The sequence below is a fragment of the Pteropus vampyrus genome, unplaced genomic scaffold (genome assembly GCF_000151845.1).
Source record: "Pteropus vampyrus isolate Shadow unplaced genomic scaffold, Pvam_2.0 Scaffold3, whole genome shotgun sequence".
Classification (NCBI taxonomy): domain Eukaryota; kingdom Metazoa; phylum Chordata; class Mammalia; order Chiroptera; family Pteropodidae; genus Pteropus; species Pteropus vampyrus.
This window is the reverse complement of record NW_011888784.1, coordinates 941,384-957,786: the sequence shown is the minus strand read 5'-3', so window position 1 is coordinate 957,786 and position 16,403 is coordinate 941,384. Positions and strand designations below refer to the sequence as shown.

Genomic DNA, 16,403 nt, shown 5'->3' with positions numbered 1-16,403 from the left:
AACATGAACATGACATATATTTAAGTATTTATTAGATGTAACCTACGCCAATGTGTCTGTCCTTTTTTCTCATTATATTACATGCTCCTCGTATGAAGGATGATGTTATATTAATCTCTGTATTCTTCCTAACTCAGTAAATATTTATTGAATTAACCAGATATTTCAGCCAAAGCTGTACAAATGTTTGTATGTATAAACATATTTTTGTACATCCCATTTATGTGGCTAATTTAACATATGACTGTGTTTAAATGCATGTGTGTTATATAGAGAATTATATTTCTTATCATGTCAAGGGTATTCTTACCATAAAAAATTTGTATTGGGGCCATAGAAAAATTGAACAAAAATAAAAATGAAACGCAAATAATTTTTTTCTGAATTAATTATCCCAATGTTCTCCCTGTTATGCTGAGATTCTTATAAATATTTTTATCCTAATGAGCTGTCATCCTTATTTTAGCTCTGCTTTAATTATTTTTCTGGGAAGAAACATTGTTTTTTGTCCAAATTCCTCCACCTAGTGTATTGTTGGTTTGCAACGATCCCCTTCTTCAAACTATTTGGGATTGTAGATCATCAATCTAGGCAGCCTCATATCTAGTGTAGAACATAATTAGTTTTGCCAGTTTATTCTCAAACATCGTCTCTTGAATTAGTTGACATGGATAGGTCATTAACAGATTATATGAATTAATATTTATCAGTGTCCATTTGAGCTTGCCCTGTGTCCAAAAGCAAAGGGACCCAATTTCATAGGCAAACTTAACTATAGGCATATGGTTCTTACTGTTACCACTAATATTTATCGAATACTTATTAGTGCAAGGCCTTGCTCTAAGCACTTTGTATTATTAACCTTTTATTCTCATAATACTATGTTTTCTCCTACTTTACAGGTGACAAAACTAAGATAGCAGACACATAATCTAGTAAGTAAAGAGGCAGGATTCAGCATGGAAATATAGTGAGTTCCTGTCATTCTGTAATAAATGTCCCATATTAGTTTCTTCAAGAAAATAGCTTGTAATTATATACGAATTTTTACAAATCATAAATTAGGACAGGACAGCACACGCTCGATATGGGGAAGAATTCAAGAGACTCTATACAGAGATTCATGTACTAATGTGAGAACTTGATCTACTCTATACAATGACTCATCATCACCAGGTGTTTCAAACCAGCACATTCCACCACAGAGAGAGGAATTTCCAGACCAAACACCTGTGATTGGCCTTAATGAACCTACTGTAAATGATAAATCGCTTGACATTTTTAAGAGAAAAGCAATGAACTATGTCCTTCCCCTTCTGTCTCATGAGACAGTGAAATATTGTCATATAAGAAGATAAAGAAAAACCCAGATAAATGTGGATTCCACTCACTTCCATCAAACATCGAATCTTCTCTATTATATCTATTTATCTATGAATAATATGGAAATTGATAGTCTGAAAGAGGGAATAGCAATTGATACCTAAAAGTACTGTAGAAAATATTCTCCATTTTCTTTGCTTACTATGTAAAGCAGGAATAGCCAATGCACTATCAATGGAAAGTAAGAGAAATTTCTATTGCAAAAAAAAAAAAAAAAAAAGACAAAATACATTATAACACCATTGTTATAAGTCCACCTTTGGGACTCTGTGGCTTTCAATTTCTAATACAGAAAATAATCTTGATATTTATCAAGTTGTGGTAGTTACAAAAAGAAGTGCACATATTTATCCTATCTCTTATGTATTCTTGGCTATCTGGAAATGCCATTGATAAACTTACATTAAAGTGACATTTGAGGGTTACATATCAATAAGCACAGTATCTAGAGCAAAACGTGATCAATTCAACTTACCTTCTCCTTCCTTCAAAATTCAGTCACCTACCATAAATCCAGCTAGTGTTATCAAAATTATATTTTGATACTATTTAATTGGTCAGAGGTGGGTATAATATGATTAGTAAAGTGTAATATGATGTAAATATTAAATATCATATTTAAAAATTATAAACTAGAAACTTTTTCATGTTAAGAAATGATTTATTATTATTATTACTTACTAGTAAGAGGTTATTTCCAAACTTTGCTTTTAAAGGATTTTTTTTCAGAAGTTTGTGATAATGTATGATTTAGAGCATAACATTCTTTTTCAGTTTGTACCTATTTTAATTTTCAGTTCTTTATAAATAATTTGATATGGATTATATTATATTCTTCTTCATTGTGAGCCTATCAGTTGGTTTAGTTTTTCTGATCACACAATCATTGTGATTTCCAGCCTACCTCTAATCTTTTCTCTTTTTAAGAAAGGGGGTTTAGAGATCATCTTATTAAGGCTTCTGCATTCTTCCCTTTCCTGTCAACCGGCCTGGGATGTCCAGGGGTCTGTGAAGGTAGTTCAGGGAAGTCCATTTTCGTTAGCACAGAATTTATAGGGTTGAGATGGTATGAAGGTTGCCAGATGCAGAAGATCAGTTCTGATAATTTTAGCTTTAGAGAAAATGAATATCTTAATATTTTAATAATAGTAACATGGAAATGGAATATAAGAGATAAAATTAAGAATTTAGAGATGAATTTTGGGGGAAATCTGATCTATGTTAATCAAAACATACTTTTAAGAACTCCACAGAAAAGGGTATCTAAATGTCACTGAATATGTGAAATGATGTTTAACATTACTTACTAGTCCTCAGGGAAAGCAGATAAAAACACTCTACACCTCCTAAGTGACTAAAATTAAAAAGATTGAAAATACCCAGTGTTGGTAAAGATATGGAACAACCAGAACTTTGCTACATTCTTAGTAGGGGTATAAATGGTTGCAATCATTTTGGAAAACTTTGGATCTATTAAAGCTTAACATGTGTGTAACCCACATAGGGGATTCCACTCTAACCAGTATTTCCACTCCTAGGTATACAGTGAAGGAAACAAGTGTAATTGTCCCCCAAAAGGCATATGCAAGAATTTTCATAGCAGATTTACTCTCATGGCCCCAAACTAAAATAATCCAAATATCATTCATTCATCAGTAGAATATGTAAATATTAAAAGTCATATACTGTATCATAATACTATGGAGCAATAAAAACAAAAACACAGAAACAAAAACTATTGTTACGTGCAACATGAGTGAATCTGAAGAAATAATAATGAGCAAAAAAACCCACCCTGGAAAAAAATAACTATGATTTCATTTTCGTAAGATCAAAAACAAGCTAAACTACTCTATGGAGTTAGAACTCAGAAGAGTAGTATTGACTGAGGGGAGAATCAAGTGAGTTTTCTAGAGTACTGTACATGTTCTATATCTCAATCTCAGTACCGTTTAAATGGTAACACACCCACACACGTAACTTTGTATCAAAGTCATACTTTCAAGATTTGTGCTCTTTACTGTGTCTATGGTCTAATTTAAGAAAAATAAAATTGAAAAACTTGTGACAGAAACTCTGAATATAAAAAATGATTTTATTATATCTTAACAATTTTTCTGTTAATTAATTCAAAAAATATTTTCCAAGTGTGCCTCCATGTGCTTGATACTCTTATCAACACTGAGGATGCAGCAGCAAAAGGGACAAAAATCCTGGTCCTTGTGGGAGTTATATTCTGTATTTTGTAAGAAAATTATAATGTGAACTAAAAGAAATTGATAAAGTCTATTTCCTAAATTATGAAATTTTTTGAAAGAATACCTGTAGACATAATTTATGAAAAACAAGCCTCCAGTGAGCACTTTATCACAAGCCATATTGGTACAGCCTTAATCAAGCATTAAGTCAAGAAGTAAAAAATCAAAACAAAGTGATTACAATTCCCATCGTGTCCAGAAAGGCCCAGGAGCTAATATTTAAGTAAGTAAGCATTTGTTCATTTAATCATTGAGTCAGTAAATATTAATTGAATGTCAGTTTAGGGAATATAAAGATTAATCAGGCATATATCATGCCCTTGTGGTGATTATTTTTCAGAAAGTAAAATCAGAGTAGAGCGTAAATAAATTCTGGGTAAAATATAAGTACCCCAGAAAAACATAGATATTGTCCTCCAAGTTCAAGTAAAAGGAGAGGAAACATGACAAAAAATTTTTTGAAAATGCTAAGAACATTTCTTTTCTATTAAAATAATCAATTTGTCATGAACAAGGATTGGTACTACTCATTTTGCAGATTAATATGTGTTAACCATTTATTGAATGCTGTTTCTATTCCTATTGTGGGACAGAAAGCTTTATTATTTTATGATTCATCCAAGACATCTAGAATAGTGCCTGACACATAACAGCCATTCAATGAATGGTTGTCTTTGAATCACTCGCATAATAGAATATTTACTTTTTGATACAGTGAATATTCATTATAAGTATTATAAAGAAAACTCCATCTTTTATGAAAGAGTGGGACAATCAAAATGCAGGCAAGAGAAACAAAATTCCTAGAAAATCCACAAAGAAAAATAAACTGCTCCTTTGTTAATAGAATTGACTCACCGAATGCCATTTGGTAACCTGCATCTATGACACACAGGTTTATAACATATAGCTAAAAAAACAAAAACAATAAAAAAGCAAACAAACAAACAAAACAAACAAAAAAAGGATGTAGTTCTTTTTATTTTTTAAGAGAGAATAAAAATTACACTAAAGGGATTAAGCAACTCAAGTGGCCATTATTAGCGTGAGATATTTTATCATAAACCCATGCAGATCCTGAAATACACAGTATCTTAAGCCTTTAAAACCACTCTAGAAAATCTCTTGTGTGTTTTTATTGGTTTCTCCAGGAAAGTTCTTGCCAGAAAGCTATAATTAAGTGTCAGCATTTGGTACCATGACAGGTGTTCTCTTGCCTAACAGTTTTGGGGGCTCCTTAGATGAATCACTAGCCCATCAAGTGAGAAAAAAAAATAGACAAATGCAGATATTTTTCATCTCCAGGGAACTTAAAAGTGCCACCTGACTCAACTGACATAATTATCATTATGAATTGTGAAAAGAACGTACTTTCTCTTTTCAAAGAGTGTTGTAGTTCCTCTACCATGACTTCGGCGCTAACCTTCTTACCTTGTTTCATTCCTTTCAGTGCCAAGTGCCCCACCTCAGAATGTCTCCCTGGAAGTGGTTAATTCTAGGGTAAGTTGTTGAAATGCTCACTATTTTCTTACTTGTACACATAGAACTTTTGCTCACCCACCCACTGTGTGGGGAGAACAGTGGCTCTCACGGGAAGAAATGTTCCAGAACATTGCAGTGAGTGGCATTGATCCCACCACACTTGAATTAACTAAAAGAAAGACTTGTTTACTTTATGACACTTGATTTTATAGATGTTACAACAATTAAAGGCTATTCCATCAGGGGAAAAAAAGATATCTATTTACTTATACTTAACAGTATGGGATATAATATGCCAGATGGAACAAATGAATATAGAAATGAATAATAAAACAGTTGAAAGAGGTAGAATAGAGACTTTGTTTCCTGAGAGATTAATTAGAATTCAATATTTCATCATCATCCCTATCCTTCCCTTATAAATACAGACATCGAAGGCCATTCTTGAGGTCCAATTAGTTTATATCTATGAAGCAATATTAGTGGTTAATGTTTTTCTGGCCTGGAAAATTGATATAATTTTCAAAAAGGCTTACGTTAGGCTAGATATAGGTGAAGATAAGGAACTTAATGCCAGAAATCAGAAGCCCAAACCATATGCTAACCTGAAGCAAACAAGGATTGGTCTGGCTTGACTCTGTCCGATCATCTGGTTGCGTGCACTCAGGGAAATCATTTCACTATCCCTGGGCTTCAGTGGGGGGTGAGGTGAGGGGTTAGGAATTGACCTAACTGGTCTCTAGTCTCTGGGAGACAGCAGAGAAATTTTACAGGTCTTAGAGACTCATACCAACTCATACTCTGGCTTTTAATCGTAGCTTTCCATTTTAACACTATATGTGATCTTAGAAAAGTTTCCAACCACATCAAACCTCATTTTCTATATTCATATAGTGTGACTATTAATGCCTTCCCTATCGATTTATCATGAAGACGTAGTAATATAACATGTGCATTGGACCTAACTTAGTGTCGAGCTGTTACTTCACTCAATGTTCAAATCTTTGCCACATGTTGCTAGCTTTGATTGGATTTGCCTCTGTCATATGAATTTATCCTTTGGAGCTAGTGCAATGTCTCTATAATTGTTAGCCTTTTATATTTTTAGATATTATATTGGATAAGAAGTAGTAAAACAAACTTAAAATTAGAACGAAGAAAAATAAGTAAACTTAGGGAGAAAAAAATAAGCAAAGGAAAATAACCAGAAATAAAACATTACCCTAAAAAAGATGTTATTTGCAGCAACATTAAATGTTTTACAGATGCGCTGCTCGAATTAAGAGATCGTCAAGTTAAAGTCAAATAATGTTTACAATTATTGTAGGTCATTAACGAATCAAATTTGGAAGGCTTATTGTAGTTTCTCTTGTTTTAATGAATCATTTTCTATTAGCATTTTCATCCACGTCACATCTTTCTTCCAAGACAAAACAGAAATTAACATAAGCTCTTTTCTGTTTGTTCCTATCCCTTAAAAATCTGCTCAACAAAGGGTGAATGTTTTCTTCCAAGGTGTGAATAAGGCATTATTGAATGGCCCTGGATGCTGTCTGTATTTGAATATGGATTTATTACTTTCCTGAAGAGGGAATTCCTGTATTGCAAAATCAACTTTTCGACTGACATATATATACACGTATACAAACATCACAGCCTATATTCTTCTATAATATGCAATACTTGCAGCAACTAAACGCAGACATGCCTTCTATCCTCTTGTAATTTTCTCTGGAACACTGCATTGCTAGAAAATTGAACTTGTTCATTAGCTTTTCAGAATGAATACAGTAGTGTGGGTTCTGGAAAACTTCTTTCTCTCCCCCAGCTTTGTTATCTTATTTCCTAGTTTTTAAGGAATTATAAATTATAAATTATTTTCTTGGTTTGTTACTTAAAGGAAAGAAACTGGATGATAAAAACACTGTTTTCTCATTCCCAATATGTTGATGCAGAGATATTGACTGATAAGACTATCAAAATGATAAGACTATCATTTTGATAGTCTTATCATTTTGATAGTCTTCTTTTGTTTGAAACAAAAGCCCTCAAATATACTAATATTTTCCACTGACTAATACCATTTGAGGAACAAAATTTATTTAAAAAGAAACATTATAGTTAAATAAGTATTGTATTCTTTAAGACTAACAGAAATATGACTTTTATGTTATTCTTCTTACTTGGGATTTTTATTTATTTGGTAGGAACAGTTATGTTTTAAAACATTATTCTATGTCATAGCTACAGTTATAAAATGTAATCGATCATTTATTGACAATCAATGAGGAAATTTGATATTTTTCCTCACATGTTAATATTTTTGCACACAGATGGCTAGGATATCTGTATGTAAAATGGGAAAGTCACATTTATAGGTACTTAGCAGGGTTATGGCCACCTATAAGCCAGTTGGACTGAGAAACCATGATCCAGGGTATGTAAACAGAGAGGTCTCTATATACATATAGGTAAAAGAAGCAAAGGAAATTTTGTTACTCTTACTATTAAAAACCCAGTATAGTAGCTTACCTTTATAAAGCTGTAATCACAGAAAAGACTAGAGTCCATTTCTGCAGGGTAAATGTGAACACAAATTTTGTTTTGAAGGAATGCCTTGAACTACAAATACTCATTTCAGATAATGATAGGTCACATGAGATGGTTATTTTTTGTACTAAAATTTTGTTTATAAGAAATATCTTTACAAAAAAAAGAAAAATAATACTTTACAGTATGGACTTTAAAATGTGACTTTTATTGGGAAACCTTTTTATAAGGATAATTTACTTAAGATTTATTTTGAAATTCAGTTGTTATTTGAAGACATAGATAATATAACTTAATTAGTTGGCTAGCATATAAAGCACAGGTTTATGGAATGCAAAGAACTTATTAAGTTTGCATTTTATTATTTTCCTCTGTTCCAATGCAAAAGCTCTGAGAACAAGACCATTTAGAGTATGCTGAGACTCAAGATGCTGGGGCTATTTTACTAGCTCTTTGAGATTTTTGAAAGTCACTGTGCCTCAGTTGCATTTATTCATTAAACATGTATTGTGTGCTTATTATATGTCTACTATGTATACAAATAGACTTTATGTATGTATACACTATGTAATGCTAGGAACTATATAGCTACTACATATCTATATCTGTATCTCTATATATCTATTTCTATACCTCTATTATCTATAGCTAGCTAACTAGCTATATCTATCTATCATCTATCTATCTATCTGTCTATCTAGCTATCTATCATTTATCATCTATCATCTATCATCTGTCTATCTATGTGTAATGCTAGGGACATGACCCAGTCTTTGCCTTCATGGAGCTCATAGCTTAGTAGGAAACATGTGAAGAATAGTTCACTTTTTATCTAACTGCATCTAACCTGTTGCAACTTTTCAAAGTTGATTTATATCCTCGCTGATAAAATGAGCATTGGAGAGATAATCTCTGAAGTCTCTTGTGGCTCCAAATACCTATGACTGTATTTCTACTTATTATACCTTCTCTCAGTCATTTCACCTTTACAGAATTAGAGAAAATGGCACAAGTATATTATTTAAAATACACAGGGCTTAACTCACAAGTTCAGATATATATCAGCTGAGAACTATAGTATAATAGTAGGGAATGGAATAAGAAAAATACAAGACCCGGTATACCAGCAGGCATAGATCATTGTGTAGGTTTAGAGTTTTTAAATGCAGAATATTGGATTCTTCTCTTTATATCACTGCTCACCTCTCTATTGTTGAAATTCTTATCCTGGTTTGCCAGATGCAACTATGTAGATGTCATTTTTTTAAATTCCTAAAGACTGGTACCCAGTTAGTCATTCACAGTTTAATAGTGTGTGTGATGCCTTCATTGTAACAGTAGAAAATGTGACTCATCTTCCTACATCTTAAAGCATCTCCCCCATGTTTTGGTATAATTTGGCATGCCTCTTAAATAACTTGAAAATTAGTTTCATGATCATACAATTCCCTTTACCCAGAAACTACCCAAAAGAAGAACTAAAATAGCAACTTTCAACTCCAGAAAACAAACAAACTGATCATTTTGACCCCATATATTTTAACGCACATGCACGCGTGCACGCGCGCGCGCACACACACACACACACACACACACACACACACACACACATTTTTAAACAATACAGAGAGAATGAATTTAAATGTCATATCATTGGGTAACCTCAGAGGGGCACGCTTCTTAAGATGTTTACAGGATGGTTTTGACTGAGGTCTCTTACCGCTTGTCATTTGGGCTAGTGATAATGCACTTTTTTTTTTCTCTCTGAATCATCTTAAATCTTTCATAAAATACACTGCGGCCTCTAAGATTTTTGGAGCCAGGCTCTGAGACCTCCCCTCACAAACATGGTGGATTCTGAAATGGATTTAATGCAGAGAAATAAGACACGTAGGAGACCTTACATGATTGATTCCATTTAAAAATAAATTAGAAACTGAAATGTGCTTACTGATACACAATTTAAATACGATAATATTTATACTCACAAACACTGGTATTTGTACTCAATCATAATATGCTGAGCATTTCTGCTTGAATGTAACGTCTGGTCCAAGTTATCCATCAAGTCAATTCAAGTAGATGTAGATCTCTTTTATTTATTATATTGATCCCTTTATTGATTCATTACGTGACTATTCTTTGGGCATAACTAATGACCAGGGAATTATGATTGAAACAGTTTGGGGAAGGGCATGAGGAATGGAGCATAATTATAAGGAAGGCAATGTTTCCTGGTAGTTCTTACAGTGCAGTCTTTCTTTTTTGATCAGGAATTTGTAGAATAGACTGGATATAAATTTTTATATTATATTATTACATATACTAATTCCTGAGATGCTCTCAAAAATAAAACTGTGTTTGGTCTATAATTAAGATAAACCCATTTCCAGATGTATGCTACCCTGTACTTATATTTAAAAAAATAGATACTTTTTTATTGTGGCTAAATATAGATAACATAAAATTTACCAATTTAATCATTTTAAATGTACAGTTCAGTGACATAAGTGTATCGACATTGTTGTGTGACACTCACCACCATCCATCTCTGGAACTTTTTATCTTCTGAAACTGAAACTCTGTATCCATCAATCATTGACACCCCATTCCTTCCATTCTTCCTGGCTCTGGCAACTACCATTCTACTGCCTGTACGCTGACTTGCCTTATAAAAGAGTGAAGAAGCCAATTTTCATGGGAAGATGTTTGATTGCCTTTTCCCTTTCTCTTACTAGAGAAATGAAACACTTTTAAAGTTTTAGATCTTCACTCTCACAGAGAAACGAAGGATACAATGAATCATAGTGGTCAAGAATATAGGCAGATGCTTTAATTGGCTAGGAAGAAACACCTCACCTCGTATTACTGATAGTGCTTTCAGAATACTTCTGTTCCAAGTTCTCACATTTATGAATTTTTTTTTAAATCTATGGATTAAGTCAACTGTCGTAGTTAACAACAACGAAGCAGAACTATATGCATAGGATTGTTCTGGAGTAACTCTGGGAACACAGTTTTGGCCATCAGCATCAGTTTCCTGTCCCATCACAATTTAGACTGGCACTCCTAACCAGTGAATAAACCGATCTTTTGATTTTTTTGACGTTTCAATAAGTCAAGAGTTTCCAACTTTTTTTTTTTAAATGAAAACACAATGAATGGATAAACTGTGAATGGGAAAGATATCAAGATAGTGAAAAATGTTGGATAACCAATTTTTAAATAATGTAAAAGCATCGTGCCAATTTAAATGCATTTGTAAATAAGTCAAATGACAATACTCGGAAAATTCGAATCATATCTTTGTATCACGCTATCACTCATTTTCTTAGAGGTGTTCTCCTTAAACTCTGTCCCCAAGACTACTTGCTTCATGGTATTTTCCCAAGCAATTAAGTTTAAAAAATTGTGAGAAATAAAGTCTCCAATTAGAGATACCAAAGGCTGTGAGAAATAATTGATTTAAGTCTGCTTTATCTAAATTATTTTTTTCTGCAAAAACCTTCTATACTAAATACTACCTTCAAAAATTTTTCAAAGTTATTTATCTTAATGCCGTCACATATATTCCAAAAAAGAATGAAGTACTCCGTAAGCTGAGCAACCTCGCCTCCCCCAAAAGTATAATCTTACCTAAGTTAATTTAGAACAAATATATAAATTGAGTTAAGTAAATAAAAAGAGGAGAGAAGATGAAGAAAAATTAAATTTGTGAAAGCCGGAAGTGAATATAGAAACAGTCTTTAAAATGCCTATAGCTATAGAATAAGGACTTGGAACTGGATCTGGCATCTATTACAGGGTCTGAATAAGTTGCAGACATGATTGAATCTCCAGGTTAAAATAAACTTTTTATAATGTCAACAGGATTTTTAAAAAGCTCACTTTTTAGAATGTTCTCATCTTCATATGCCAAATACTTAAATACGTTATTCTTGCTATTTTGTGTGTTGAGGTTATTGTTCTTTGCTCTTTCCAAATTTTTTATAGTCACCGGGATTTGGTATATCCACACAAAATATTTTGACAAAGAGACTGAAATATGTGATAGAACACCATTCTCTTTCGACCTCTGTTCTCACTTTAATATCACCTTGTAATTTGTACTTCATCATACACATTTCTAATGGCTTCATTTTTGGTTGGCTCCGAAGGCAAAGCTCACTTTAGCGTTTCCATGAAGTTTAATGAGATTTCCCTCAAGTCATACATTTTTGAAAAGTGGGAGGTTTAATAATGAGCTTAAATTAAATGAATCTAGGTCTAGTGATAAGGTCTCTAATTTTAATTTAGTTCATCAAAGTTTCTCTTATAGTTAGAATGATTGATTAGTTGGAAGACATGAACAGGTTCAGTTCTGCCAGTAGAAAAGCAGTTGCTACCTACGATTTGATTTTAGAGATGTTGAAACATTCACTCATATTCAAAAAAATGTGTAATTCACTAACGTAGCTTAAAATATTATTTCTATTAGAAAACAGCTGTTAAAATACAGACACTTCATCCGAAAGCTTTAAGACATTCGCATGGGTTATTATAATTACCATTCTTGGCACATATTTAAAAAGTACTTAATTATGATAATAATAATGGTAGTAACTAACTTTTTCATCAGATATTTTGTGCCTGGCACTATGCAAAGCAATTAAATCAATGGTTTATTTATGTCTTATAACAACCTCATAAGTATTATTCATTAAACTAATTACTGGAATACTAACTTTGAGCTGTGCTTATGTTTGGAGAAGTTTTATGAAGTCCGTCAAATATCCTTTTTTCCTAGATTTTAGTTACATTCAAGTACCAGGAACTAGACTAGTAGACGAACGAGGAAATGAACAAGTAACACAAGAGAATGGTAAATTCTCTGAAGAAAATTAACACAGTAACGTGATAGTGAAGGACCTAATCTAAATCAGACTATCAACGAAAGGCCTTCTGAGGAGAAGATGCGTGAGCTGAGCCGGGAATAAGGGAAAGGGCTGGCTGTCTCCACACTCGGAGCAAGTCGTTCTCAGTAAAGCTCGCAACTAGTGCAAGAGCCTTGAGAAGAGAATTGTCTGCGCATGGTTGTAAACACGAAATAACAGCGATACAAGTGGATCACAGAGCGCCGGGTCAGGGCGAGATCATGCGGGGCTTTATGAGACACGGTAAAATTGGAATTCCATTCTGTGGATGATGAGAATGGTTCTAAAAAGGGAATGATCTCATTCAACTTTTTAAAAGATCAAATCGACTGCTCTGAGGAAAATTAATGGTGATGGGGCAGAGTGGAAGCAGAGAGATCAATTAGGAGACAATTGAGTGGTCCGTATGAGATTATTTTAGCTGGAACTGGGAGTCAGAGCAGATGGAGAGAAAAGTAGGGAAATTTATGATGTGTGTTGGCTCTAGAGCCAATAAGATTAGCTAATGGATTGGACATAAAGGGCAAGGAAAAAGAGAAGGATCAAGGATAAATATATTTTTTGACTACAAAATGAGTGCATTGTCGAGTTGTTTAATGAGCTGAAGATGAATAGAGAAAAAATTGGTTTAAAGGGAACAATCAATTAATTTTACATTTTGAATTTAAGATAACTATTAGACATACCATTAGGGACGCCAGTCATGTAGACAATCTAGTATATGAGACTAGAAGTCTGAAGACTGGTCACGTCACAGGTATACATTTAGAGTCACTGTCATATCAGTGACACCTGGGGAGAGAACATAATTAGAAAAAAAATGGCTAAATCTTGGGATGCTTCACATTTAGGAGATGCAAGAATGATGGGAGAAAACAAAGATGTGTTGTCACAGAAGCCCAGGGGGAAGAGTGTTTCCAAAAGGTGGGTGCTGCTAACTATGTCGTGTTGATGAAAGACATAGTCATATAATGACAGCAAAGTGACCTCTGTAGGAGGGGACATGAAAATAGAGACTTGAAGGACTGCTCTGAGTGACTTCAGATGATGATTTTGAGAAGTTTTGGAGCAAAGAAATGGATAGTAACTGTAGGGTTGGTAGGCTTGAGGGAGGTTTTATTGTTTGTTTGTTTGTTATTGTTTCTTTTCTGAACAAGAGTGGTACTATAACTTTTGGAGTATTTACTAAATAATTGATACAGGGAAGCATCAGTGATACAGAAGAGAAAGTGTAAAATGGCAGGAGTACCATCTTTTGAGTATGCAAGAAGGTCTAGACCAGAAGATAGGAGATGGGTTCATTTATCCAGTGGACATCAAAACTGTGTGGAAAGCATAGGAAGAGAGAGGGGTGTAGATGCTGAGAAAGGAGAGTTAAGAAGGGGATTAAAAACACACACACATTGACTTGACTTCTTAGATTTTTCTCGAGTGAATCTATGTGTAAGATTCTGTCCCTCACAACTATGTTCTTCCTGATTAACCTGAAACACATCAGAGGAGGTGTAGTTTAAGTAAGCAAACCTGAAACATCACTCAGTTCCAAGTTCTAGAATATATTTGTTATTAAAAGTTTGAAGGAAAAGTATTGAGGTCATGGAGAAGAGCATTACCTCAGCCCTCAAGGTTTGTTGGCAATAAAATAAAACCTCTAATAATTTTGGCAGCTGTTATGCGGAACCATTAGAAAATGTATGTTAGATTCAGAGAAAATGCAAATCAGAACACCAGGCATATATTTAATAGCAAACATTATTAATTCAAATAGTAAAACTAAACCATAAATGGGCATAAATTAGATAAAAAGTATACAGCAAATGTTGCCAGGTAATTATGCAATGTTCTAAATAAGAGTATTATTTTAAGATATAGCTTCTTTAGCAACCAAACTAAGTCTAACATATCATCCTCTGAACTCATGTTAGTTTAATCTCATTAAAATGCCCACTAACATTATGTAATCCGAATATATATTCTCAAACACACTCAACATTGAAATCTATTTATTTCATTTATTATGTTGCTCTTTCACATAGAAAAAGATAGTCTTTATTAATCTTACAAAGCTGTTCAAAACGTCACTTGGTCCACTAGAAAACTCTCTCTGTGAAATTGACAGAATCTAAGAGCCTCATCTTCGTGTTTCCTGAACATTTTGTGGAAAGTAATCTACATTTGGAATACAAATGGGTTTTTCAAATACATCAGAAAGCACGTAATAGTAGGTTAATAGGTATTGAAGAGCAATTTAATATTTTCAGAAAATTAACTTAAGGTCATATTACATAAATAATTTTAATGGAACAGGGAGAGAGATTACTGGTGTCTTCTACAAGTAACTCTGTTCCATTTTCTTTCTTTCTTTTTTTGCAGTAACTCAAGTTCCTCCTACCTAAACATTTCTCATCTTTCAGAGAAATCTGTTTGACAGAGCATTTTGTATTTTAGCTGAGAGGCAGTAGCTATTAAATAGATAGTTGTCTGTTTTAGTTTCACATGGATAAAGTTGAAGAGACACACAAAAGGGATTTATATGTGAATAAATGCCTCATACTGACTTTAAATAGAAGTCATTTTTAGAAAAAAAATATAAAGCCAACTGTAACTTTATATCTTTTATGCGTGGGTGAATCTAGATGTTGCAAAGAATATATATGTCTATGTCCATGGCTGCAATATCAACATGTATTTCTTCAAAGATGTCTATATTTCAGTATTTCCAGTTGAGTTTTCTTTTTGGTACTTACAAAAAAAAAGAAAAAATATTTCTGTTTCATTTCGATACTAGCGTACATAATTCTCTTGATGAAATCAAATGTAATGGCACTTGAAGGAAACATGGTTAGCTTAAAAAAATACACCAATGCTCTCTTTGATGTGGAAGTTTCATTAGAGAAAAGGCAATGAAGAATTTAAAGATTATTTCTATTATGATCTTGGGTTCTTTCATGTGTTTTCTCATTTGTTTAATTATAATATTCGTTGAATATATAACATGTGGCAGATACTCGCTAAACTCTTCAGCTCTGCCAATTTGATAGGAAGCCTCCCTGCTTGCTTCTCTGTCAGAAAAACTTGACACCTCCCTGAACAGCATTAGTGAATGTGAAATTCCGACAAATGCGACAACACCCGAGATTGAATAGAGTTTCTACTCTTACAGAAGAAATGAACTTTCCTACCTTTGATAAAGAGAGCAGATACTTGCCCCTTGCCTATTGTTTAGGGCTGGTTAGAACTTTTTTTTTTTTTTTTTATTATACTGGCCTTGACATAGTCAAAGATGTTCTGGTTTTATGAGACATCAAGGCTGCGAAGCTGGACTTCTGCTATAGGCAGGATTGAATCTGCTCATTGTCCTGGAGCTGAAGCTGAGTGTGGCTGCATCAGCACTCAGGCTACCAACGCAGGCTTGGAGGAAAGAGAAGTTGAAGGCCCAGAGTTGAACTTTAAGGACCATTAAAATCCCTTAAGCCACTTATTTGTTTAAATTTTACCCCCACCTTGCCCCCTCCACTCCGCCACAGCCCACCACCACTCCCATCACACACACTTCTGATTCAGCAAGTCTCCTGTTCAGGAAACATGTTTTCAAATAGCAGCCCAAATCATATAGATGAGGATTGTCTACAGATTTCACTATAATAAAATCTAATTAAATCAGTGGTTTTCAAACTTTTTAATACAATAAAATCCATTTATATAATCAATTTCATATGACATCTTGGTATAACATGCAAAGGCAAAGTTATGCAAAAGACGAGGTGCTGTCCTTGATCTCTGGGATGCAGGCAGTGATATGCTGGAGCCAGCTTAT

At 33.5% G+C, this 16,403-nt stretch overlaps 1 protein-coding gene across 1 annotated transcript in view; it reads left to right on the top strand.

Moving 5' to 3' along the window:
* DCC (DCC netrin 1 receptor) overlaps nucleotides 1-16,403 on the top strand; it is a 538,543-nt gene that overhangs the window by 276,785 nt on the left and 245,355 nt on the right. The window contains 1 exon segment of the mRNA XM_011362349.2: nucleotides 5,092-5,141. Within this exon segment, the coding sequence (XP_011360651.1) occupies nucleotides 5,092-5,141 (50 nt within the window).